The following is a 26202-nucleotide window of genomic DNA, read 5'->3' as shown; positions in this document are numbered from 1 at the left end:
GGAAGTCGTTCGCGTGCTTTATTTGCCAGCAGAAGAGAGCGTGAGAGAGCAAATTTTGACAGTTAGAAAATAGAGAACCTGCAAATTTTTACTGTGACTTTATTTGCCATCATAAATTTGCAACTTTGAACAGATGCTTTGTAAAGGTCAGCTGATCGATAAAAATCAGCCGTTACATGAAAATGCAAATGCTAACGGCAAAATGGATAAAAAAGGCAGAGGTAGGTAAGTCGAACTTATTTTCTTTCAATTTTTTTTTTATCAAAATCAAGTTTAAATCAATTTTCTATGAAAATTCATTCCAAAATGTCATTACGAAATTTCTTTAAAAATCAATTTCTAATAAAACGTTCTTAAAAAATTCAAATATTTATTTTAATTCAAGCTCAAGGTCGTTTTTTATTTTAATTTTCATTTATTCTTTAATATTTCGCCTATCCTTTGGTGGGAATTTTCCAGAAAATCTTGAATTAAAAATTTTTGGCGAATTTTTAAATGTCAACGACATGTGCAGCCATCGAAATTAAAATCTTAAGCACTTACAATCCCAAGGCAGCCGGTTGTTTGTAACGGATTGACCGATGAAGTCCTTCATCGGCCAGGGCTGCCGCCTCAGTCTACAAAACACTGTTACAACAACAACAACTTGTACAAAACAACTTTATTAGAAATGTGGTAGAAAATGCTTTCGATAAATGTGAATTATTTCGCTTGAATAGCCAAGCATTTGGTTAAAGAATTCTGGGCAATCAATGTGTCCTTGTGGGGCAGTACGGCAATTTGGAAAAATAGATCGATGCCCTCTTTGAACATTTCTATGGCTTCAGGCACCCTCTGGTCCTGCATATTTTGGGCTGCCTCACGATACAGCTCTTCGATTTTGATCATTTTAGCTACGCTCTCCTTGAGGGAAACATTTTTACGACAACGAACACAGCGCACGTCCTTGCTCAAATCCTTGGGAAATTGTAAAACGTTATTGCAATTGGCGGTGGGACACCTGACAATAAAAAGACAGATAGGAAATATTTTAAATGGTCCCCCTTTGCTTTAAGCATTAAAAACTCACCAAAATCGTACTTGCTTATCCAACTTCTGCAGAGTTGGCCAATTCTCCTGACATGCCATACAATTGCAATCGAACAGATAGCGAGCCCTTAAGGCCCGTTGTCTCTCTTTTAGATTGGCCTTAATAAAAACAGGTCCATAATTTTCAGCTATTGTTTCGTTTACTCTATGAGCTTTGGTGGCTGTTAGTACCAACTTCTTGCCCACAAAATATCTCGCCACCGAAGGCCAGCATTCGTGGTTAAAGTAGGCTGCTGTGCCATAGAGACCGGCTCCTATGTAAACCACCTTAGAGCCTTCGAATAAGTGTTTCTCAGAGCTCACAGTTTGGTAGATTTCATGGGCATTGTACTGCAGCACCTCTAGCAGACCCAAGAGGGCTGTGCCCACTTGCAACTCTACTGCGGTGGGATTCACCCCTTCGGTTTTACGTCGTCCAAAGTAGTTACTCTTTTGCAGGGTCCTCAGGAGAAAAGCTGACATTAAGGAACGCTGCAATAAATCATCTGCTTGCCGGGAGTCTTCGTGGGTGCAAAGATTCTGATAGAGCAGGGAGGCAGTGTTTACAGCACTGTCTACATCTTTGGCTTGCGTAAATACACGAAGGGCAATGTAGCACAAAATGGACATGCCGGAACCTAAAATGAGTGAGGAGAAAGGTAAGTCGAATCTTCGCCACAAAAGAACAAGCTTACCTATGTATAAATCCATGAATTGGCATTCGTAACGATGATAGGTGGTGCAGGCCTCATTCATGCATTGTGCTGAACAAAATGCGATGCCGGAACAATTAAGGCAGGGCACAGGAGTTGATAATCTAAAGGAATAGAAATAAAATTCGCTTAGATGGCTTGCTCTCAAATTTATTCAGAGGCTTGATGCGACTGATCCTAAGACTCGCACCAATGAGGTGGCAGACTCCCTTAATTCGACTCGGGGAATAGTAAATACGATAAGAAGAACACAAGATCAGATATCTTAAAGAAATCAACTTCACTCGTCCATGGGTTCAATCCTGACCCAACTACATTTCAGCTAACTTCGAGAGCCAATACAATCAAGAATTTTTAACTTCAACTTACTTGGCAAAGCAATGATGACAATTGCTGCCATAGAAGGCTGGTAGCAAGCAGGCTGCAACTGGATCCTCGCTTAACACCACATCGCCAGTCTTGACTTCATTATGGGCTACAATGAAACGGCCCTTCTCTTTGGTTTCCACCAGTTTCACAAGGCTAGATGCACCTCTCAAATCTCCATTCTCACCATGCGTTGGCAAAGGAGCGGCGATACGATCTTTCTTGGCCATAACCTTGACATGTGGTAGTTCTTGGCGACAAGCATCGGTAAGAGTGCGATCACCACCAAAATTTTCGGCTAGTTTTAAAGAGATTTCGGCTCGGCTTAATTCTCCCATACCTACAGACAATTATAAAGATTTTAGAACAAAAAGCTTTTAAAATAACAACAACCTAAACTCACATGCATAGGCCTTTGCCATTTTGATGTAATAGTCCACACTGGTCTTTGAGTCCAAACCATAAGAGGCTGCCAATTTTAGATCGCATAAAGCGGCTTCACCTTCTCCCAAAGCTATCAAAATCACAGCCCGCGATCTTAAAGCCAAGGCCAATGTTAGGCCATTATCGATTTGCATATCCACATCTGTTATTGTTAGAAAAAAGAAAAATTTATAGTTTAGTTTTGAATGAAAACACCGTAGGTATCGAGTATCATTTGTTCGAAATCCTATTCGTATTTGCTTTTTGATTGTTTATGCATTTTTTCGCATACATTTTTACGCAAACATTTTTAGTTGTGTCCTTCTATTTTTTGTCTATGTTTTTCGCGAAAAGCGAACATAGTACCGGCCCTAATTTGGCAAAACAAAATGGTAAGAAATTGCGGATCCGGATTTAAGGCTCTCACCAGCTGATTTTCGCTGTGTTCGGAAACTCAAAAATTTGCACAAATTTTTACTGGAAGTCGTTCGCGTACTTAATTTGCCAGCAAGAGCAAATTTTGACAGTTGGAAAATGGAGAACCAACAAATTTCTACTGGGATTTTTTTTGCCAGCAGAAATTGGCAACTTTGAACACGTTTTGTAGAGGTCAGCTGTTTTGTGAAAAGCAGCCGTTACAAGAAAATACAAAAGCTAATGCCAAAATGGATCAAAAAGGCAGAGGTATGAAAAAATATAAATATCGTTTATTGGTAATTATTAAATTTGTTTCATTTCTATTTACTTTTAATGAAGATTCATGGCAGCAGCTAGTGTTCACGTGAAGAAAACTCGACAAATGAAGTTGTAATTTTACCTCAAGCCGGTTGTTCTGCATTAGAAGGTAAGTGCAAAAATTGCGGAATTATTTGGAAAATCTTGAAAAATTAAAACATTGTATCCTTCCAGACACCAAGAAAATAGCCATTATCGGTTTCATCGGAGAGGTACGATGAAACCAACACCGTTCCTTTGAATTTGTTAAGGAGGGAAGATGCTACCATGGGATTGAGTGGGTATAGCTGGGCAGTTAAACAAGTGACGCACAGTGGAATTAGAAACAAATAGTGAAAATTCGTCTGGCAATTGTGAACGGATACAGATATTTTCAATGACAACAACGTGTCCGTAGCCGCCACATCACCGAAAAGAAAGCTCCCTTGACCTCACATCAGTGATCGTAGCAATTTATCTAGCCACAATATCCAAGGTATCTTTGTCAGCACAACAGTGTACTTTTGTATACGGTGATGGCAAGTAAAGCAGTTGTAGTCCTATGCAGCATTCGAAATGCATGCTGATGCTCGGCGAATGGATATTGTCCAACCAGACGATCGGGAAGGGTAGTCCCTCATGCGTCTTGGCTACTGATGAGAGAAAGGAGATCGGTCTGTACGACTCCCCCTTGTTCGTGTCCTTTTCTGGTTTCAGTAGCGGATGAGACTGCCCATCTTACAAACATCGGGTACTATAATAGTGTGCAGACAGGCAGATTCGGATTCTTCAGCATCAGTGTAGGTCTGGAACCAAGGCGGATTTAAAAAGGTGGTCTCGCACGAACAGCTGTTAACCAGGTTTGACGGTATTAAGATGATAGATTTTTGCACCATATGATTTGTGGTTGTTGTACAAATGAGACCACCTTCAATTGTTTCGCTTTAATTGTTTCGTCTGGAACCAGCGTTTTGCCCGACTTGGCGCCACGGATGACATTTGTAGCTTCGTGCACTGTTGTTGTTGTTGTTGTAGCAATGTGTTGTACCCTCAAAGGCTCCATCCGGCCAATTAGATTACATCGGTCCAATGAAAGACTCAATCGGGCCAATGCGGTTACGTACAACCGTCTGCCATGGGATTGCACGGTAATTTGTGATGGCTGATATACGAATGGCTCCCCTTCTAGCCTTTTCACTCTCGGGTCAATAAATTGTCGTTTATCTAAGAAAAATAACTCATAAGTAATTTTACCTTTAAAATTTTCACTGGAAGTCGTTCGCGTACTTTTGCTTGCAATTTTTTTAAAGAGAGTAAAATGGCTCTTACTCTGCTATTAAATCCGGATTTAAGGCTCTCGTCAGCTGATTTTATAATAGGAAAACAGATGATCGAGCCATTAAATCCGGATTTAAAGATCAGTGTAAATGGGGTTTAAAGTTTGAAATACATACTATGCGCGCGCATTAAAAAAGCAACTTTGCAAACATATCCCACAAAAGGAAAGCGCAAAAGCTTAACCATTTTCAACTTGGATGATTGAACTCGAGTGTCATTCTGTCTTTACATACGTGGAAGAAGTGTTTTTAGGTGTCAACGTTAAAATTTGTTTAACTTTTGCTCGTCGCTTTTGTGGGATTTGTTTGCAGAGTTGCATTTTTAATGCGTGCGCATGTAACTCCACCTTAATGGAAGTTGTTTGGAAGTTTTTACCCTCATTTGGTGGTCTCGGTAGCAGCATAGCTTTGAAGAAGATAAATATACTATGAACCAATATAAATCGATACAGGTAACTGCAGTTGCCCAACAACAAAAATTGAGTGCACTATCTGTAAAAATTATGTTTTGAAAAATTAGTGTCGGATTTTGAGTATGTTACTAGTTCGTCCCATTTTGCGTTGTTTGTGTGTGTAATAGTTCTCAGTTATAATGCACACACACAACTAAATGTTATGGAAACTCGTTGACAGATAGTGCACATGGCGAAACAATTAAAGGTGGTCTCATTTGTACAACAACCACAAATCATATGTTGCAACCGCCATCTTGTCATCAAGCTGATTGACGTTTTGCTACCACGCAAAGAAATTTGTGTGCGTGTGTGTACATGAGCAGAGTATATGCGAGAGAAAATAACAACAAAGAGAATGCAAACAAAAATCTGTCATTTTAATACCGTCAAAGCTGGCCGGCTGTTAACAGCTGTTCGTAAGAGACCACCTTTTTAAATCTGCCTTGGGTTTAAAACTTCTGCTATTCGAATATCATTTTCTTATTGAAACTTGTACTTGCCTTTTTGTTTCCAAAAAAGATTTATGATCATCTCATCATGTGCGCCAGAAAATAGAAGGCATACGAAAAGAGAAATTAATAAATTATTCTTGGATAATGGATCTATCCTTGGGTGCATAGCGAAATAATTCAAGGTGGTCTCATTTGTACAACAACCACAAATCATATGGTGCAACCCGCCATCTTGTCATCAAGCTGATCGACGTTTTGCCAAACCACAGGCAGAGTAATTTGTGTGCGTGTGCGTACATGCGAGAAAGAAGATAACCACAAAGAGAATGCAAATAAAAATCTGTCATTTTAATACCGTCAAACCTGATCGGCTGTTAACAGCTTTTCGTGTGGGACCACCTTTTTAAATTCACCATGCCTTGGGTGGTAGTTTACGAGTTGGAAGTTAGAAATTGGAGAAACGCTGCTAGAAATTTACAGCGTTCGGTTATGAAATCATTGATTCTGTCTTCATAAGAGAAAGATGCACCGACTACAGTACAATAAAAAGTATTTTCATATATATTCAGAAAACAAAATAATATTTAAATTTGTTTTGTCGCCGCCAACTTAATTTCCCTAATTGTTTTGATTCTAATTCGCATTTTGATGCTGGCAACGCCGTACTTATTGGTTTAAAATTTCGATGGAATGTCGTGATCCAAATATTTATGTTTTCGTTTGGATAATTTGTTCGAAAAACGACTACGTTATCGAATACCGTGATTAGGCCCAGTTTCTAAGATATATATATCTTAAATTGGTTCTTACCTACAGGACGCAATTCTTATCAAAATATGGTATGATATACTCAGTTATACTTTTTTAAGCTTTTTTATAAAAATAATACATATCTTTAAAGTTTGTAGGTACCTATACGACAATCTTTCCTTGTGGTGATTTCAAAATCAAAGAGACTCTTGTAATTTACACATAAACAAACCTGTTGATTGATCCTTACCAACATTTATACATACAATCTCTCTCTCTCTCTCACACTTTATCTCTTTTACTTTTACCCTCTTCTATTCACTCTCTTACCTTTGGCGGGGGCACGCATTACCGCTAAGTTGGCCAATGCCAAGGCCTGTTGCAATTCTTCTTTCTTTTTCGAAGATGACCATAGCAAATGGTATTTATCGGCCTGCAAGCGGCGTTGCGAAGAGAACAGGGCATCCTTCAGCTTGTATACCGGCACCACATTCTCCAAGACGCCCAAAACGGGATCACATATTTCACGATCACTGAATATGGATAGAATGCGTGCTTCGTTCGATTTCAGACCACCAAAATAATTCTTCAGCCATTTTTCACCACATGATTGTTTCACTTCCAAATAGAATTCATTGAAAAATCCCTTTTTGTCCGATTGCACAGTGCGTGCACTGCAAATCTGTTGATATGTGTTATCCGAATTATCCATTTCTATACACCAAACTCTTTTTTTCTCTCTAATTTAATTCAAAATCTACTTTTTCAATATTAAATAACCCCAAAAGAAAAATGATGTTCAACAGCTGTATCTGTCGGTGTGCTACCACCCCAACACAGAAATAGTGAAAAAAAGACTATTTCACTGAGAATACGTTTTCATTAATGGATGCTGTTTGCATAGTGGATTCTAAAAATAAACTCTCAACACTTTGTGTATTCTCTATTCGATGCATAAAAATATTCAAGATCGCAGCATAGCCCAAATGATTGTGAATTTAAAAAAAATCAAAATATCGTACGTTAAAAAACCTATTGAGAATGTCAAATTTGAACAAAATATTTTGTGTAAATTAAATTGTAATTTTTCATAATTATTGTTAGAAAATGTTACTTGGGCTGAAATTCTATGAATGGGTAAATTCTGTAAATGAATAAAGGCTGTGTGTCGAATGGTAGCAAAGTTGTAGGGATAGTAAAAATATGACGTTAAGTGTGGTGAATAATTTTTGAGTAGCCCAGGGGCTAGTAAGATTTTTGACAGCACAGCAAATTTTGACGTTTTGTTGAGCAAAGTCCCATGTCAGTTATTGTAAATTCATTTGCGTTTTGGTAACCAACTTGCGTGCGGCCTGATGTCACTAAATTTAAACGACTTATTTGGCATAAAATAAGTAAAACTATTGTTTATTATCATTGGCAACGGTATTCTTAAAGGTTGTTATTTAACAATAATGGACAGAAGTACAGTTTTGTGTTTGTAGTTTATTGAAATGATGTCGCCGCCGTTAAGTGATTTTTCTATAACGGTATCAATAGTTTGTTTAGCTGGCATGAGTTTCGTTCATCATTTCCATGTAAACGTCTCCATAACCATATCTCCATATTGTAACGCTCGCATTTGTAATATAACTGTTAGCAGTAATGAAAAATATTCATTACGTGAATAATTATTATTTTCTGGCTTTTCCTGTATTATTATGTGGCGCACACATCTTGTTTACTTTTGATTTTTGACAAACGTCAAAATTTTTCAGTGTTTGAAAAAATAGGTATGTTCGCGTACCTTTCCACTAAAAATTTGCCGAAGAGTAGGAGCCATTATACTCTCTTAAAAAAATGTGCAGGCAAAAGTACGCGAACGACTTTTAGTGAAAATTTGCAGAAAAACAGCTGACTTTTGTTTTAGTTTGTTTTTTATTTGCTTGCTTGGAAAACAGTTTTTTTAAATGAAAAATGCTGACGAGATTTTGAGGTATTCTCCTTCGATAAACGTCAATTTATTGACCCGAGAGTGAAAGGGCTAGAAGGGGAGCCATTCGTATATCCGTGATCTCCGTGCCGCTGGACAGCCATCATAAATTACCGTGTAATCTCATGGCAGCCGGTTGTACGTACCGCATTGGCCCGACGGAGTCTTTCATTGGCCCGTCGGAGTCTTTCAGTGTACAACACACTGCTACAACAACAACCGTGCACGAAGCTACAAATGTCATCCGTGGCGCCAAGTCGAGCAAAGCTCTGGTTCTCTACCCTAATGCTGAAGAATCTGGATCTGCCTGGAATCGATTACCTTACAACTGTCCTCATCCTATCTGAACACTATTATATTACCCGATGTTTGGAAGAGGGGCAGTCTCATCCCGCTACTGAAATCTGAAAAGGACACGAGCAAGGGGGAGTCGTACAGACCGATCTCCCTTCTCTTATCAGTAGCCAAGACCCATGAGGGACTACTTCTCCCGCTCCTTTCGTTGGACAATTTCAATTCGCCGAGCATCAGCATGCATTTCTAAGGATGCATAGGACTACAACTGCTTTACATGCCATCACCGTATACAAAAGTACACTTGTTGTGCTGACAAAGATACCTTGGACTAACCATCTAATGTTTTTGGATATTGTGGCTAGATAAATTGCCACGACCACTTATGCGAGGCTAAGGGAGCTTTCTATTCGGTGATGTGGCGGCTTCGAACACTTTGTTATCATTGAAGATACCTGTACCCATTCACAATTGGCAGACTAATTTGCACTAATTTTTTCTAATCCCACTGTGCGTCACTTGTTTAACTGCCCAGCTAGACCCACTCAAACCCATGGCAGCATCTTCCCTCCTTTACAAATTCAAAGGAACGGTGTTGGCATATTGTCATAGCCAATTAAAGTAAGTAAAGTAAATTGAAGGACAAATCATCGGGGATGTACGACGTTAAAAATCAAAACCGAATCTCACAGTTGCTATCCATAATCGAACCATCATTATAGGTTAAACCCCCAGAACTTTTCCACACCCACAGAAAAACAGCTGTTTATTTAATATGATTAAACACAAGGTGTAATTGGGATTGGATTTTTTTTTATTATTTGTTGTAGGTAAATTTATTGAATTTAAGGACAAAAATTCATTATTTGAATATTTTACTTTCGTTTATATATTTGAAACAATTTACGTTCACACAAAAAGGCATTTATGAATCGTTCACATTTGGGGTTTTTTTGTTGTCTTGTTTTTTGGTTTTGTTTTGAAATGTTAAACTCGTCCAACAAAGAAAAATTCAAGAAAAAAATCTGTAATTAAATTTTTTTTCTGGGTATCGAATAAATGCTTTTATAAAAAGTAAAATATTTTATTTTTTTATTATTTAAGTTTTAACTTTAATTTGCATTGTAATTGGTTGGATAGAAGATATTCTCATACATCATCATGTAGGTAGGTAATTATATATTAATTTGTTTTGTGTGTGTTTTTATATAAAAATATTGAAAACTTGGTTATAGGTTAATTTTTGGAAAATTCTAATTCATGGTAGTTTTTGAAAGACTGCTGTAGGTTATTTCCTGGCGTTTTTAATAAATAACGTGACTGCTGACTGACTGACTGTCTGTCTAACTTGACTGGTTGGTTTTATTTTTTATATACGTTTATTATTGTATATATGTATGTAGATGATAATGTGGCTTTATAGTAGTAGATTGTATGTATGTGTATGTATATCTTCAACTATATAATTTAAATTTAATTTTAAATATAGTAAATTTTGTTGACAATATTTTCATAGTTGGTTTTCCTGTGTTGTTGGTTTTTAGTTTGCATGTTTAATATCGTTGAGTTTCCTTTGTTTTTGTTTTCTATGCTACGATTTGTTTGTCTTGTTCTTTTATTTCTGGTTTCATTGCATTACACAACAATAAAAACTAAAAGAATAAGTCATTGACAACAAAGCCACAAAATATTCACTTTCAGCCTCATACAAATGCTACTTAGCAAGAAAATCATGGAATTGAATTTTGTTTAAATTACATAAAAACAAAAAACAAACAAAAAAAATACTCTCGTTATATTTGTAGGAAAATTATAAAATTTTTGCTATATAATTTAAGTTTTTATTAGCCAGAGTGGGCGGGATCACTAAGGTAAAAAATGTTACAAAAATATATGTTGGGATGGTTTTCAATTCAAATTGTTGTCAGAATTATGGTATGGGTGGGGGGATGGGGGCGAAGGCCTATTATGCTGGGCTGGGCTGAAGGGTCTAGAGCTTATTAGTTGTAAATAAATTAATAAAAAATAACAATTTGGATACATATACATATGCGTATGTATATAGTAGGGCTATAGCGTTTCAATAAATATTTGTGTATGTTGTATCTATGTATGTATGTGTTGGTTGTTATTTTTTCATCAATTTACTTATTTCACTTTCTTCGTTTCATTTGAATTAAAAATTGTGTAGTTTTGTTTTTGTCTTCCTTTTCTATTCCTCTTCTATTTCTATATATGTAAAATATTAGCAATAGTATCACTTAGGAAAGTTTTCATCTTCATCTCATCTATTTCTTCTTCATCTCATCTCACCTCTTTCATTTCATTACACTCTTTCTTTCTTTCTTTCTATCCTAGCTATGTATGTATGTATCAATTTGTTGATCTTCTTCTTCTTCTATTATGAGTTAGTACATCGTAAAGCAATTTCGTAGCTTTCATTCCGCTTGCCGATTATCTTTTTGTGGTTTATAGCATCGCATCGCATCGCATCGCATTGAACCGTTACTAACAAATACAACACAAAAAATTAGAATAAATTAAACTATTTAAGGCTAAGTGTTTTTGTTTTTTAAGTTAAGTGTACGAGTACAAGTAGAATAGAAATAGGCATAGACGATGTAGACGTAGTAGAATTTGTAATAATAGTTGCAATTACAGAAGAGTCTAATTAAGGAATCGAGGATGTTAAGACTTAAAAAAGAGAGAGAGAGAGCAAGCACAGCTGCAGATTTCTTTCTGATTTGTTTCTTTTTTCTTTTGTATTTTTGTTCAAATTGTGTTGCTGTTACAGCAACGCAACTACAGGATAACGCTGCTATTGTTTTTCGGGGGCAAACAAATCACGTCATGTTAACACCCAAACATCTGCTTGAGTACTCATAGACTACATAGCTTATGGAAACGGCAGGCAGAACTTTGATGAAATTCGGTGTGATACCACGATAGAGGCCACAGATACCTTCTGTGCGTAGAATTTTACGAAAAACTCCCATCATGTTGTCATCATTACCGGCACCAGCTTGTTTCAATGGTATACCACCCATGGGCAGGCTTTGTTTTGATTTTTTCACAACTGCAAAAGAAGAAAGCATAATTGATTAGATTCAATTCAATTTTTAATCTATATTCGTTAAATTCTAAAGCTAGGTAAGGTTGAAGGGTCCGCAACAAGCAACCGGGCCCAGGCGTTCGGCGTCATAAACGGAGATGCTAGCCTCTGCGGTCTTCAGTTTGTATCCAGGGACACAAGTCACCTGACCAGCCAAGACAACTTGACTTACGATCAAATCACTCTGGACACATCCCACCTAAGTTGCCGACTTCCTTAATTTGGATATTTATACACAAAAAACAGTTACAACACCAGATAACCTACATTAATAAAAATTATTGTGCCAGATTTGCCAGAAGGCTAGATTGCCATGAAATGTAAAGACTATTAAATATATTTACACTCTAAAAGGTTCCAAGGAAGTTTCGCAAAAGAATTATAAGGCAAAACTCTTTAAGTTTGAACTGATTTTTATCAAAAAGCGGCACGCCGTTCGCACTCGGCTTTAAAAAGGAGGCCCCTTATCAAAAAATTTTCAGCGGTGGATCCCCTCCTAATGGTAGCGACATTTGTGAGGTACTTTGCCATGTAAAAATTTCTCCCCAAAGAAGTGTCGCTCTGTGGCATCCCGTTCGGACTCGGTTATATAAGGGACGACCCTTATCATTAAGCTTAAACTTGAATCGGACTGCACTCATTGTTATGTGAGAAGTTTGCCCCTGTTCTTTAGTGGCATTTTGCATCCAAAAGCCAGTAGGATTCATCTGTATTAAACCCATTACCAGTAAGTGATTGTTACTTTAACTAACTGCAGGATTAACAAGTCATTTTGCCAACTTAATTGTTACAACTGTGACAGCAGTTAGTTGCTCAGTGTGAAAATGAAATGAACTTACCTTGCGCTTGTAGTCGTGTCCTCACCAAGGCCAATGGATACGAACACACTTGACCCAATGTACTGGACGCACTGCCGCATGCAAGTAATACCAAAAAGCTTGGCTGTTCTGTATTATGACTACTTAAATATTTCTTTTTCAGCGTCTCATAGACGGCCAAATCAATGCCGGCATATGGGATAATGCCCAACATGTTTGGAATGTAACCGCGATAGAAACTGCGTAAACCCTCGTGTACGTAGATCTTTTTCGCCGCATCAAATATGCCCGTATACTGACCGGTTTTGCGCAAGGCCAAACGTGTCTTTAATACTTCCATGGGATAGATGACTGTCTGTGAGATGCCACCGGCAGCGGCTCCAGCCAGAAAACGTTCTCCAATGGTCATTTGACGTTTGTCATCGCCACGTATCAGTCGTTTGATTTTCTCATAGGCGGCAAATTTCAAAGCAGACTCGGGGGCAATTTTCAAAACATTAATACCATTGCCTCGCCACATACTACGTAAGCCACCTTCTCTTAGCATATATCTTAAACTATCTGAGATTCCTGTCTTTTGTGTTTGAACCTAGAAGGGAGACAAAAATAAAGAGAGCTAATGAGCGATCATATGTCATATTAATTGTTTAGACTCAACCAACCTGCAAAAACACTTTTATCCTATCTAGGGGAGCAGTACATGTACGTGATACAGCACCAGCCACTCCGCCAGCTGCCAAATGACGCCACCACATGCCACTTTGTAATTCTGTTGGTGTAAAATCATCAGGTACGTTCATGTCCTCACCAATGTCGAGGTACTAAAAGTAAGCGCAAAAGTAAATAAATTAAATTAAATTTGATTACTCGTGAGTTTGCATTAAAATTACAAGTATGTGTGTGTGTGTGTGTATATGTGTGTTTTATTCTAATAATCATAATATATCAAAAAAATAATATGTAAAGTATTAAAGCATACATACAGGCTCATCTTCATCTTGTAGTAATTGAAGCATCTTGTTGGACTCTGTTTGAGAGTGTGAGAAGTGGGAGGAAACCGAACAAACAAAAAAAACCACAACAAACCGCTCAACCCAAGCCCCACCAAAGAGGCTACAGTATCGTGTATTTAGTGAAGCACCAAACTAAAATAATTTCGTACGCGTGTCAGCAGTCAAGATGATGGGTGATATTTACAAGCCAATCAATCGTCGTTAACTATTTCTCCACGTTGAGTTACTTAAATTGCCATTGCAAAAATAAAAACGAAAATTACAACTAACAAATCACGTAATGCAACGACATTTTATGCGATGACTCTGCTTGCTAACCAACAACAACAGCAGGACCGACTGACTGACTGATAGATAGGTGGTAGCTTGCTATATGGTTTGACTTGTTGGCGGCTGGCTGGTTTGCTTTTGGGCTAAAAAAATAACACAACAGTGCCACCACACTGAAATATTCGATTGTTGCCACCACTAAGGAAAACGTCAGACAATATTGCATGTGAACATTCAAAGTGATACTGTCGGCCAAAATCGAAATTGAAATTAACCAAATCAAAAAAAAAAAGAAAATTCCTAAGAGACAACACATTCACTACACACAACAACAATCAACTGACTGAAAAGAAATGAGCAGAGCATACATAATACGAACAACATAAGCGAGCGAGCGAGCAAACAAACGTATATAACAACTGTATTCCCTGGTAAGAGAATATAAAACAAAATACTCTAAATTTCTAAATTATGTTTTGTACATGAATATCTCAACGGTGCTGCATAGGTAGTGAGATGTATGAGATGAGGATGGTGAGGAATGAAGACGACGAGAATACATGGCAATTATATTGTTGTTATTCTGTTGTAATATCTGATTGATTTGGGATTGTCAACAGATAACCGTACAGTTTGAGGTAAAGGCAGAGAGAGAGAGAGAGAAAAGAGCGAAAAGACTTAAGATTTGTTGGCAATGCCAATGTGGATGTTCGCAGTGGTAAAGAGATACAGCGAGCAAGAGAAATAATGTAAATTCCCCTTTTACATACAAGCCATTGTAAGCAAGATGGATTAAGAGGCTTGCGTTTTGATAAAATTGATTACCTTTGCACTTTTGTGATTAAAGAGATACCATAGACATACAAATGATTTGGGATTACATAGCATTCTATTAAATACATGTTCAAATAGACGTCAATTCATTTTTAACACGTGCCAATGTGAAAGTGGGCCTAATTGCATATGCTGTAAGATTGTTGCATTTGTTTAAGACTGAATTTGTTTTAAATGCGATAGCATTAAGAAGATTTAAGGTAAATTACCCTAACCCTTTATGGTCAAGGCTGTTGTACAGAAACTGGTTTAGTTTTTAATGTTAAGACAACTAAAAAATATTTTGTGTGCTTTTTTAAGCAAGACGTCAAACAGGAATGTTTGGCTTAATCCGTATAATATACTAGGAAAATTACATTTTCGTTGCAAATATTATCGTCACAGTTGGTATTACAAAATTGCCTTTTTGCGTTAATATTAACTTTCTAAAGACATTTTTAAACATGTTTATCAATCACGCATAACTTCATGGCTCAATACGTCACTTGACGAAAATACAAAATGGAAAGGTCCCACGAACATTGAGAATGTCAGAATGCAAATTTTCCCATGGACATTCCATTAAGGAACAGTGGGACAATTCTTTCATATTATGAGTTGTGTCCGACACAAGTTTTAGCTCACCACTTAGTAGAGACCTATAGCACAATTAAGGGAAAGTCACAGCTGAAATTTTTTTCTGATGTTCTCGCCGGAATGTGAACCCAGGCGCTCAGCGTTAAAGGCGGAAATGGTAATCTCTTCCGATGGTCAAATGTGCCCATTTAACATGTCACAAATAGGATAAAGAACAAGTTGACATCCTCAATGGCAAGCACTCCCAAAAATGCAATAAATTGGATATCACTTGATCACATTCGGTTGCATCCAAAACAATCCCTGACGACGGTATTGAGTGTATGCCGCCTAGCCAGAATAATGTCATAATAACAGTATCCCAGCTAAAAGCTGGTACTATATTCGCTTTTCGCGATATTTTTCGACGATAATACGATTCTAGATAATAGATTTTAAAGCAAAAAACAACTTTATGATTTCATTCAGTGGACATTCCCTCAATACTTATGGTAAAATTTGAATAAAATTGTTATTTTATCATTGTTGTTTCCGTAATGTTTCAAAAAAGAGTTCAACGTTGAAAAACGAACATAGTACCAGTCATAGAGAAAAACAGGAGGAGCCCATAGGATGCCAGGTAAGCGACTATTTAAGATACACGTTAAGGCGCAAACATCAGCATATTTGCTGAAAACAAGTAAGGCAGTGATTGGAGTACTCGTGGAGAAAATAGTTTGTAAAATATGTGAACAATCTGCGTTAACACTAGCTTTGTGAACTAGACATTGAAGCTCTAGCGAGAGAAAGAAATACCGATCGACAATTTTAGACTGCCAAGTATATAGAGAAGAACACAAGACCAAAGCTCTGGGAAAAATGTACTTGCTCGACCATGGATTATAGATTTTGTCTTTGACCACCCAAGTAAGAATGAGCATTTGAGAAGCTAAGTACTGGATTTTGAAACTATTTCATCATACGCACCGACAAACATATAAGTTAACATAAATATATTTACTCTTATTTTCAACTGAATTAAAACTTTGATGATAATATACACCCATATTACATATTGAGAAGCAATCAATTTGCTTCAGAAAAATGCATTAAGCTTGTTGAGGACTATATTTCGCTTACGCGTTAATAGCTTTCATGTGATTTCAAAAAAAATAAGATAATGTCCGTTAAGAAAGTATAGGTACCTACAATATATATTACTTTCAATAGGATTTATTTTCCATTATTCCGACAAACAATCATAATTTTGAAAGCAAAAAAATAAATAAACACATTTGTTGTTGCTGTTTGAGTGCTGGCTGATAAGGGGAAAAGCAAATAGTAATCTTATCATAAAACTAGCAACAAATACACATTGTTCGCATATGTCTTTCTTGATGATTGTGTGAATTTGTTGTATATAAATTAAATTCCACAATTTGTTTCCGTTTTTACGTATAATCTTTACAACACTTGCCAAGTTTTCCTCTTGTTTTTTTTACGTAGTTGCGTTTTTTGGTTAAGCGACGAACGCTGAATATGTGCAGTTGTTCTTGCGCGCAAAATAGATTTATTTTTTCGCAAAGTGTGATGGCTTATGCCGGGAAATGAAATAGGAAAAAGATGCCGATAACTATTTATAAATCTAGTCGAATAAACATACATACTACATACATGCATATATATTATGTATGTATGTGTATAAACATGTGTCTAGAAATTTGTTTTCACAACGCTTTTCTTTTTTTTATTGTTTTTTTTTTATGCAAACACTAATTTACAAAAAATCGAGCATTTTAACAGTATAAAGTATTGAATAAGGTAAGAATAAAAATATATGTTTCCTTTGTAAGCATCTGAGGTTAGTGGGTTAATTTTGTTTTAGCTCTGCAGTACAAAACGCTGTTACCAGCTGTTATTGTGAATTAACCAGTACAGAGATGTTTGGCTTATGTAGTATACAAATTATGGCAACCCTGTAAAAATGCAAATCTGAACAGAAAAAAGAGCAATATAATGCAGGTAAAAAAAAAACTAACAATTATATAATAAAAGTGGGTGCACACATAAGCTACAACTTGTACTTTTGATTTTATGACAAGGATTCTTTAAAAATGAATCCAACTGTACATTAGTGTAACATATACCTAGCCATTTACAAATGAGATAAAAATGGTTGGATATGTAGCCATGCAGGCAGTCACTCAGACTGTTGAAAAATAACTAGTAGCAATGTTCATATGTTTAAAGATACACCGCCACTATTGTGCTTCTTATGACATTGACACTGCACTTAAAATATATCTGCACCTATCTAACGCATATCAATGTGTACACACTGTTGCTTTCCTCACACATTCTTTGTTTGTATTTTGCGTTTTGAAGCGGCGTTCATATGTATTGTACTTTCGTTGTTCATGAAAGTAGGTGATATCGCTCACAACATGCGTCTTTGAATTGAAAACCAATATGGAATAAACCGCCTTCAACTGCTTTAAGCCTAACATACATATACGAAATGTACTGTGTTTTTGTTTATCTCTTCTCGAAATCCCCTCAGCAGGTGCTATATTAGCAATGATGCATAAACATGTTATCAAATGTACTACACATATATGTGTTTATTCATACCTACAATGGCAGTCATTCTCATGATATCCATCGAATCACGAGAAAATGTTTAACCACCAAATAATAGCAGCCAGATAAGCGTAGATACGAATAAACAATATCAACAAAATTTATTAACACTAAAAGCTCCCATTCATCATACAATATATTAAAGAGTTCATGGTACTTCAGAAATGGGTGTGATATTGAATTTCAAATCAAGCTACTAAATAACAAAGAAACCACAATGTGACCATGGATTTTGGTATTTCTTCCGTTAAAATGTAAGCTGTTAAAAAAATTTTTTGCAAATATGATTACAAAATAATCAAAATTATTGGAAGTAAAATCATGGCGGATTATGTTTAAGATATAACCATAGAGCACCATAAGGAGACTGTTACTTAAAGCCGCAAGTAAATCGTTCTATAGATACCTTCTGGCGCATGGTTAGTAATGGTTGTTGGCCATAAAAACTATTATTTAATTTAATGTATGCTTACTGCTTTTGTATTATGGCAAGAGTTGACTTTGGCAACTCTGTAAAAATAGAACACATACATTTAGTGGCAGCTGCAAAATTGTAGCCAGCTGATCATATAACTGTTCACATTTTTAATTTAAGTTGAGTAGAAAGTTAGTAAATTTGAACAAGTGTACTATACCATTTCGTTTTGCGCTTAACAAACTAGTCACCTCCATTTGCTAATGCATTTCCAATTTCCATAAAATGTTGGCTCCTTAAATTGTGCCATTTATAGCAGCAGTGTAAACACCCATTCTTCCATCACCGCCAAGAAGTCACGTCGTCTACTGATAGGATTTCATTTCCAACTTCGGAAATGAAACTGGCCGAGAAGATTGTGTTCAGAAGACCATCTTCAACCAACCTCACCTCCATGGATTTAAGTCAAAATTTTAATCTTGGGTGCCATCCTACTGACGGTAAAACACAGACAACTGTGTGCTGAAATTAGGCTTCAGAGCAGAGAAGACCCAACGATGGATCCGTATTCACAATTTTTGTTAAATAGTAGTTTCTTCATTATCCGTTAGACCTGACGCCAATGAATTAGCATTCCTTGCAATTTTTTCTTGTAGAGCACCAATATTTTTCACATTTCGTAGTTTTAAATGCCATGAACTTTAATTTTTGCATATGTGCCTACAACAAAATGTGTTGCCAAAAAGCACGTCAATGGACGTGTTAGATTAAATGTTAAGACATTTGTTCATAAGCCTTCTTTCTTCTCCCTTTGCTCTTTTTTGGCATGCTTTAACAGCCTAATTGCAATATCTAACATTCCCAATAAGAAGCTTTTTGACATGCTTGAATGGCTAACGGGTAAATTTTTTTTTGGGTTTCTTAAGTTAACAAAACGGAAAGCCCAACTGTGGCAACATTTCCTAAAGCTTTCGATCGCCGTCGTTCAGCGAGCAAAGAAACCAGTTGTGAAAACCATGACAATTATCATTGGGGCACATAGCACTTGGTAACAACACTTTGAACTGAAGACAATTTCTGATAATGGCCTCAATTGGGTTTGCATTTTTATGCAATGCAAACCAAAGGCGTATCAAAAAATAAAAAAAGCTCCAACAAACACGTTCATGATAGAGACGTTTTTGCGATTTCTTTTTTTATGCTTATTTTTTCAAAGGAATGTGGAATGTGGTGGGTTTATACGTTTTTTTTTATATGTGAAAAATGGTTTCGTTTTAACCAAAAAGCAGAGTTCAAAAGAAGACAACATTCATTTTTGCAATGACGCTTTTGTTTCAAAACCTGTTGTTTGGCTGAAGGTAAGATCGCGATGACGACGATGCCAAATGACGATGATGAATGATATAAAATAAATACCCCATTACGTCAATGTTGAGGCTTTTTGTTTACAAAGTAAACACTTTGTTTAATGTATTAGAGAGAGAGGAAGAGTATAAAAAAGAAAGAGGTCGCAGACAAGCCCCCAAAGACAACATACACTCACACCTACTCAAATGAGTTTGGCTGGTATGAGGTTCTTTTTTTTAAGACAAACGTAGATATATTTTTGATATCTTACAAAACTCATGAATGAATGCATGAATCATTACGCCTCTGCTTAGACTTGAATGTTTTAACACTTCTTCTCTTCATCTTTCTCTTACAAGTAAAATAAGCATGAATATTAATCACAAGTTATAAAGAAAGATAATAAAGAAATACGCCTAAGTAACCTAAGCTCGAAAGTCTGAGATGTCATAGTGAATAAATTCTTTTATTTCGTTTTTAAGACATTGAAAAAAACAGCTTAGCAACAGCTTCAAGCTGGAAAAAATTCCAAATCTGTTGTTTTTTTTATGCCCCAGTCTACAACGACTAAACGACGATCATAAGGCATATTTTCAGCATTGAAAACAACAACACCCGAGACTTAATCGCGTACAGTAGAACCTAGCTTTTCTTTTACATATTATAAATGTGACCCAATTTTGTTTTCACTGCGTAATAAGGACAGACAAAACAAAGTCAAAATAAATTTTATAATATAAACAAAGTGATGTCCGTTGTTCACACTGTACAGCTTACTATTGGCCATACTTTATTGTAATATATTTAATATTCTCCAATTATAAAAAAAAGTAAAATGCAATCATGTCCATTAATTAATATGCTATTTCGTACTTTTTAAAAATACTATTCTTCTTCTTCATATTTCGATTTGAAATACACATACAGATTTATAAACAAAGATTTTAATGACATATGTAATCCTGTGATACAATTGTCTGAAATCGATTGAAGTATTATTAACAAACATTTCATTATTAGTACTCATACGTCATGATGTCTCACTTAACCCCAAGATGGGGTGTTGCGACTTGACTAGTAAAAGGAAACTCCTTTTTTTCAGCTCAAAAATTAAAGATCGGTTTATACAAAAGCTGTATTCAAATACGGCCCATTTTAAGTATTCCATTACCATACACTGATAGAAGAAATAACACGTGGCAAATTTATGCACCATATCTTATATGTTTTATAATGTGTTTGAAATGTTTTTTCATTGTAGATTTGAAAATTTTAGGTCATCTTAATGTTTTTGTTTACATCTCAGTTCATAGAAGAGATGAATATAGTATTGAATAATACTCAAAGCAAATTCATGCTCTTAAATTTTATTTTACAATATAATGACCTGCACAGTATTTAGCTGCATGGGTTCCACTGTATGCGAATCAAAGATTGTTTACTGTTGCTAAGCGCCATTCTGAAGGAGTTTTTCTTGGTCGCAAAGCACCAATAGAATATACTCTCTTTTCTTCATTTGAGTGTGAGACACACACAAGTATGTATATGCGTAGTGAGAAAAATAAGTATGAAAAAGAGCTTTCTTTTCCAAGAGAATTGAAATATCTTAACGATGAACACTTGTACACAATACAAGCATACACCTATAAATATTATTGCATAGAATGACATCAGTTGAAAATGATCTTTATTAACAGAATTCTCTAGAAAAGAAGAGAACATTACTTTCCCAAAAACAAAAAAAAAAAAAACAAGAGGAGACAATGACTTTTAAGTGAACTGATTATAGATGTTGCATTGCATGTTAAGAGATAAGATAAACGTACAAAATGCTAAGTCACTTCCAAAAAAAATAGAACTATTGAAGCGAGATAAATGTGAATTCTGGGTAATTCACAATGAAATGAGTGAATCACTTCCGCTGGCTTCGAACACTTTGTTAAATAGTGGCTTTACCAAGAAGTCACTTGAATTAATTTTAGTGTAATAAATATAATTTAAATTCTTATACATTTAGAGATACATAATTGTGACAAAAAAACAAACAATAATCGATTTCTTCAAATTCAAATAACTAATTACTGCGAATTGTTTTAAGTTATTGTTTACTATTAAGAAGAGCCTGTTGCATATTTAATAATATATGATTTAATCCAGTGTTTTTTTTTATACGTACCCTGTTCATCATATCCCGAAAGATAACAATGAAATCCTCCAGCACATCCCCGGCCACAGCCATTTGATGAATATTGTAATATTCATTTGGCGTTTGGTAATTATTATTACTTCGTAACATTATTGCATAAAAATTATTTTCAAACTTCCAAAGTAATGATTAGGATTTTTGTTTCTTTTCTTTGTGGTTAAGTTTTGGCAATTTCTTTGTTTTCTTGTTTATACACAAAAGTCACTTGGTGACTTATTTTAATGGTTTAATGAAACAATTCAAAAAGAAAATTGTTTTAATTTTAAAATCACAGTCCGTTGTTTAAAGTCTTAGTTAATTCCAAATTTGCAAAGTTTTGGCTAACAACAAAAACTTTCACTTGTTTATATTTTTGTTGATTTAATTTGATTTTCCGAATATATTTCTTCTAACTGTTGGCGGAAAAATTTATGCTCATCGACCAGCAGTAGTCTTGACAGTAATGGTGGGAAAAATACGAAGCACTTCTGTAATATGCACTTGCTCTCTGCAGTGTTGTAGGCGTTGAGGTGTTGTTGTGTACGTGTAGAGATTTGGATATTATTCAAATAAGATAAACTGAATTTTCCATCTCAATCTCGTTTGACGCTCTGCTTAAAAGTACTCTCTCTTATATAATAGCAACTGGTGCTATAGATGTTCTTGTATTCAAGCTGAGACGACAACACGTCCTACACACGTAACAGCTGCTGTGAGACTGATTCCTAAATGAGTTTGCTGTTGGATTGTTATTGAAACCTCCTATACAATAATCAAATCTACACAATCTCATACATATATACATACACACACACTGGTACATTGATTTCAAATACAAAAATTTCCAAAGCACAAAGTGCAGTCTGGTCGTTGGGGCCCACAAACACTAAAAAACAATAGAGCAAATCAACTGGTAAACAGTGTTGCCCAAGCAATTATTTTTTCCCATCAACATTTTCTCGAAGAATACGCAATGTTCTGGACATGTAGTAAAATCGAAAGGCTTTCAGATGTGGGTATTTGTTTTTTATTTGAGAAAAAGGTTGCCACTTTGAAATCTTCAAACGATTTTGCTAAAATTCGAATTGCTTGTACAAGGTACAAAACCTCGTTTAAAGAAGCATTTTTAGTAAACTAGCTTTTTCTCACACGTTTATTGCTTGAATAGAATGCTTTTGCAGTAAGTTGACGTCTGGGGCTAATTGAAAAAAATTATTTAAAAACATAAAAAAAATAACTTCTACTGGGGACGAAAAAAATCATGGAGTAAATAATCATGTTATATTTTTTGCAAAAACATGCAAAATATCAGATTCTAAAGCGAATAACTTTCAATAGGAAATGACAATTTGCACAATTTCTTTTAATACCACTAGAATTTTTAAACTTTTCCAACAATGTAAAAAATCATTCAATCAATTCACAAATAGTCCCACAATCTCAGAAATACCGACTATGCCTTGAGTAAAATTTTCAAAAAAAAAAATTGTTGTAAGTCCATTTATAAACTTTACATTACAATTTTTTTGTAGGTTTTACGAGAATACTCAAGCCGTTCAGCCCATAAATGACTACTTGGCCAGCAGTTCAAAATTTGACATGTTCGAGGTAACTAACTTTTAAGCCCATGGATAAGCCTCTGGACCCACTGCAAGCTTCAAACTTTACCCATGAACATTCCACTAAGGAACAGGGGCAAACTTCTCACAAATCAATGAGTGCTGTCCGATTCAAGTTTAAGCTCAATGATAAGGGGATACCAAAAAAATACCTCAACATTGACTATGTAATATTGCGCATACATGTTTCTATCCATTCAAATGTTTTTCGATTTGGCAAAACTGTGCGAGGATTTTTGAGATCTAATTCCTCCACTTCAATGAATTGTCGGTCATGTGTTGACGTCGATGGTTGTCCGCAGCGCTCCAAGTCACCAAAACGATCTTGAAGTCTTAGTACCACTCACAATCGTATGGTGGGTATTCATAACTTTTAATGTTTTTACTTTTTAAAATTAAATACGGCAACTCTGTTCAGAGTCACCTCAAGGGACTCATATATACGTCACAATTGACGCCATATGTTTTCTCTTCGTTTCCGTTGATTTGAGAAAAAAGAGCTTTTGCGCTTTATTTGTGTAGCTGTTATTGCCGCGTGTGTAACTGTTGTTGTTCTTTTTTTTAATTAAGGCGAACAAAGTTCTGCTTTTTTTTTAACTTGAATTGACTGAGACAGTGTGTTTTGTTATCAAAATTACATTAGACAAGAGAGTACAAAGAGGAGAGAGGGAGAGAGGAGACAACTCAACAAGTGTGTAATCAAATAAAGAATTCAGGAAAACCCAAAAATTTATGTTTTTTACATATACTACAAGAGCCTAATGTGTTAGTTAAGGTCAGTGTTTATAAAAGAGCATATGAACCATCAAATGAAAAAAGTTCATTGGCTTGGGCTGTGTGTGATGTATGAAGATATGGCGATAGAAAACTTCATTATTACAAATAAGTAAATAAACAGGATTATATAGACATATCTATAAGTATTCAAAAGTTGCTATTGATAAGAAATCTTTTCCAATATAATAGGTATAACAGAAACCATTGAGTTTAGATTTTATTATTAAATAAAAAAAATGAAACATAGTATTGTGACCTTATTTGATAAGGTCAATATCAAACAGTCAATTTTATATTGAAATTAATATGTATGCATGTATGTAGTTTCAAATTTCAAAAAATTCAATTGTGAGAAGCCATAGCCAGCCATCCAATAAAACTGCATCTGCTTGTTTAACTACCCCAATTATTTGTACTGTTCCGTCTGTGAATAGACTTTGAATTGTAAATTATTTATTATCTCACCAACTGCGCGTTAAACTGCACGTGTACGACAAGCCCCATAATATCAAAGTTAGATAGGTATGTATGTACATATACATATTTCTTCGAAAGTCTAAATCATAGCATGCCTGAATTGGCAAGGTCGATTTCTCTCATTTTAAAAAGCGCTATTTACAGACGAATGCAAATAACGTGCTAGATAGATATTAACACGTTTGTTATAAGCTTTTATGTAGCTGATTTTCCCATAAACGTTTACAAACACTCCTGGGAGGGCAATTAATATGGAAAGAACCCGAGACATTTTATAGCGGATATGCTAACCTCTACAACACCACGAGAGATCAGCTGTGTTAATAGACTCAAAATACACTCAGAAGTGCAATGAGTGTAGAAAATGTTAGAACGTTTAAAAATTGCCACCAAATACTATTTTTTTTACAGGGGCATACTACGAGGTACAGTTTATGTTTCGACTCGTATAAATTGCCAGACTCTGGTAATTCTTCACGAAAACCGAACCACACGAAATGCTTAAGATTGCCGACCTTGACATATACAGCCCTATTCTGAATAACAATTCCCTGGTAGTTTTTCCCTACTCCTTTTTCCTCTATTCTGAATAACAATTCCCAGGGAGTTTTTTCACAACAAGTAAAAGCGTGCTAAGTTCGGCCGGACCGAATCTTGGGAACCCACTCCCACGGATTTTGCTAAAAATGCATGCAAAATAAATTTAGTTGATGGGCAAAATTTTATTCTACATACCAAACTTCTGTCAAACCAGCAAAAATAAAAGCTTCTAGGAACCGACAGACTGATTGTGACCGTATTTGGCACAGTTATTGGAAGTCGTAGCAGAACACCGCATGCAAAATTTCAAATCGGAAAATGCTAAATCGGACAAAAATTGGAATCAAGAAGTCAAATCGGGAGATCGGTTTATGCGGGAGCTATATCAGAGTCTAGACCGATATGTACCGTACTACACTCATAGAAAAGTTTGCTGAAAATAGCAAACACTGTATGCTGTATTTACAGTAATTTTCCACAAATTATAAAATTCTTATAAAATTTCTAAAAAAATTCTATAAAATGCCTAATGTAATCAAAACAAGTACCAGGCAACCATAAAAAGATGCATACAATTTTTTTTTCAGCAGACTTGTGTACTCAAAACAGCAGATTTTGTTAGCTGAAATAGCAGTAAGAAATGTTTGCAAATATAGCAGCCCAATGTTTGCTGAACCAGCAGTAACTGCTGTTCCAGGAAACTTTTTTGCTGTTTTGAATAACATATTTGTTAGCTGAAATAGCAGTAAAAAATGTTTGCAAATATAGCAGCCCTATGTTTGCTGAAACAGCAGTAACTGCTGTTCTAGCAAACTATTTTGCTGTTTTGAATAACATATTTGGTTGAGTGTACATGACTGGTATGGCCTTTTGTTTGACAATTTAAAGAAAAAGATTATGGATCTCGAGGAAAGTACGATCTGACACTGCATGGAAGCTGAACATTGAAAAGCTGCAAACACAACAGACGGCAGCGGAATACTCCACTCGATTGACCTAACTGCTTGATGAAAGCACTGCTTGTTCCGCTTGCGCAGCTGTAAACTATTGCCCACT

General features: G+C 35.6%; 2 protein-coding genes across 5 annotated transcripts in view; both read right to left on the bottom strand.

Moving 5' to 3' along the window:
- Nucleotides 1–643: 643 nt before the first annotated feature.
- Nucleotides 644–9261, bottom strand: LOC106093348 (SET and MYND domain-containing protein 4). The gene is made up of 6 exons (XM_013260393.2): nucleotides 6609–9261; nucleotides 2551–2733; nucleotides 2151–2487; nucleotides 1764–1885; nucleotides 1070–1706; nucleotides 644–1000 (listed from the first exon to the last, which is right to left on the bottom strand). Exons 1-6 carry the CDS (start codon nucleotides 6988–6990, stop codon nucleotides 703–705), a joined length of 1959 nt encoding a protein of 652 aa, XP_013115847.1. The 5' UTR covers nucleotides 6991–9261; the 3' UTR covers nucleotides 644–702.
- A 79-nt stretch (nucleotides 9262–9340) lies between these two features.
- The window catches only part of LOC106093340 (calcium-binding mitochondrial carrier protein SCaMC-2), a 54795-nt gene continuing 37933 nt past the window's right edge, over nucleotides 9341–26202 (bottom strand). For 2 of the 4 annotated variants that reach the window (XM_059361218.1, XM_059361219.1), the window contains 3 exons: nucleotides 13137–13295; nucleotides 12496–13063; nucleotides 9341–11620 (listed from right to left, as the gene is read on the bottom strand). In XM_059361218.1, coding sequence (XP_059217201.1) covers nucleotides 11388–11620; nucleotides 12496–13063; nucleotides 13137–13295 — 960 coding nt within the window. In that variant the 3' untranslated portion in view covers nucleotides 9341–11387. Of the gene's footprint in view, nucleotides 11621–12495; nucleotides 13064–13136; nucleotides 13296–13457; nucleotides 14023–21724; nucleotides 22463–26202 lie in introns of those variants that run through there. The other 2 variants (XM_013260384.2, XM_013260386.2) reach the window with 2 other exon arrangements.

The sequence above is a fragment of the Stomoxys calcitrans genome, chromosome 1 (assembly GCF_963082655.1).
Source record: "Stomoxys calcitrans chromosome 1, idStoCalc2.1, whole genome shotgun sequence".
Classification (NCBI taxonomy): domain Eukaryota; kingdom Metazoa; phylum Arthropoda; class Insecta; order Diptera; family Muscidae; genus Stomoxys; species Stomoxys calcitrans.
The sequence above is the reverse complement of the archived record's forward strand: the minus strand, read 5'-3'. Positions and strand labels throughout refer to the sequence as shown.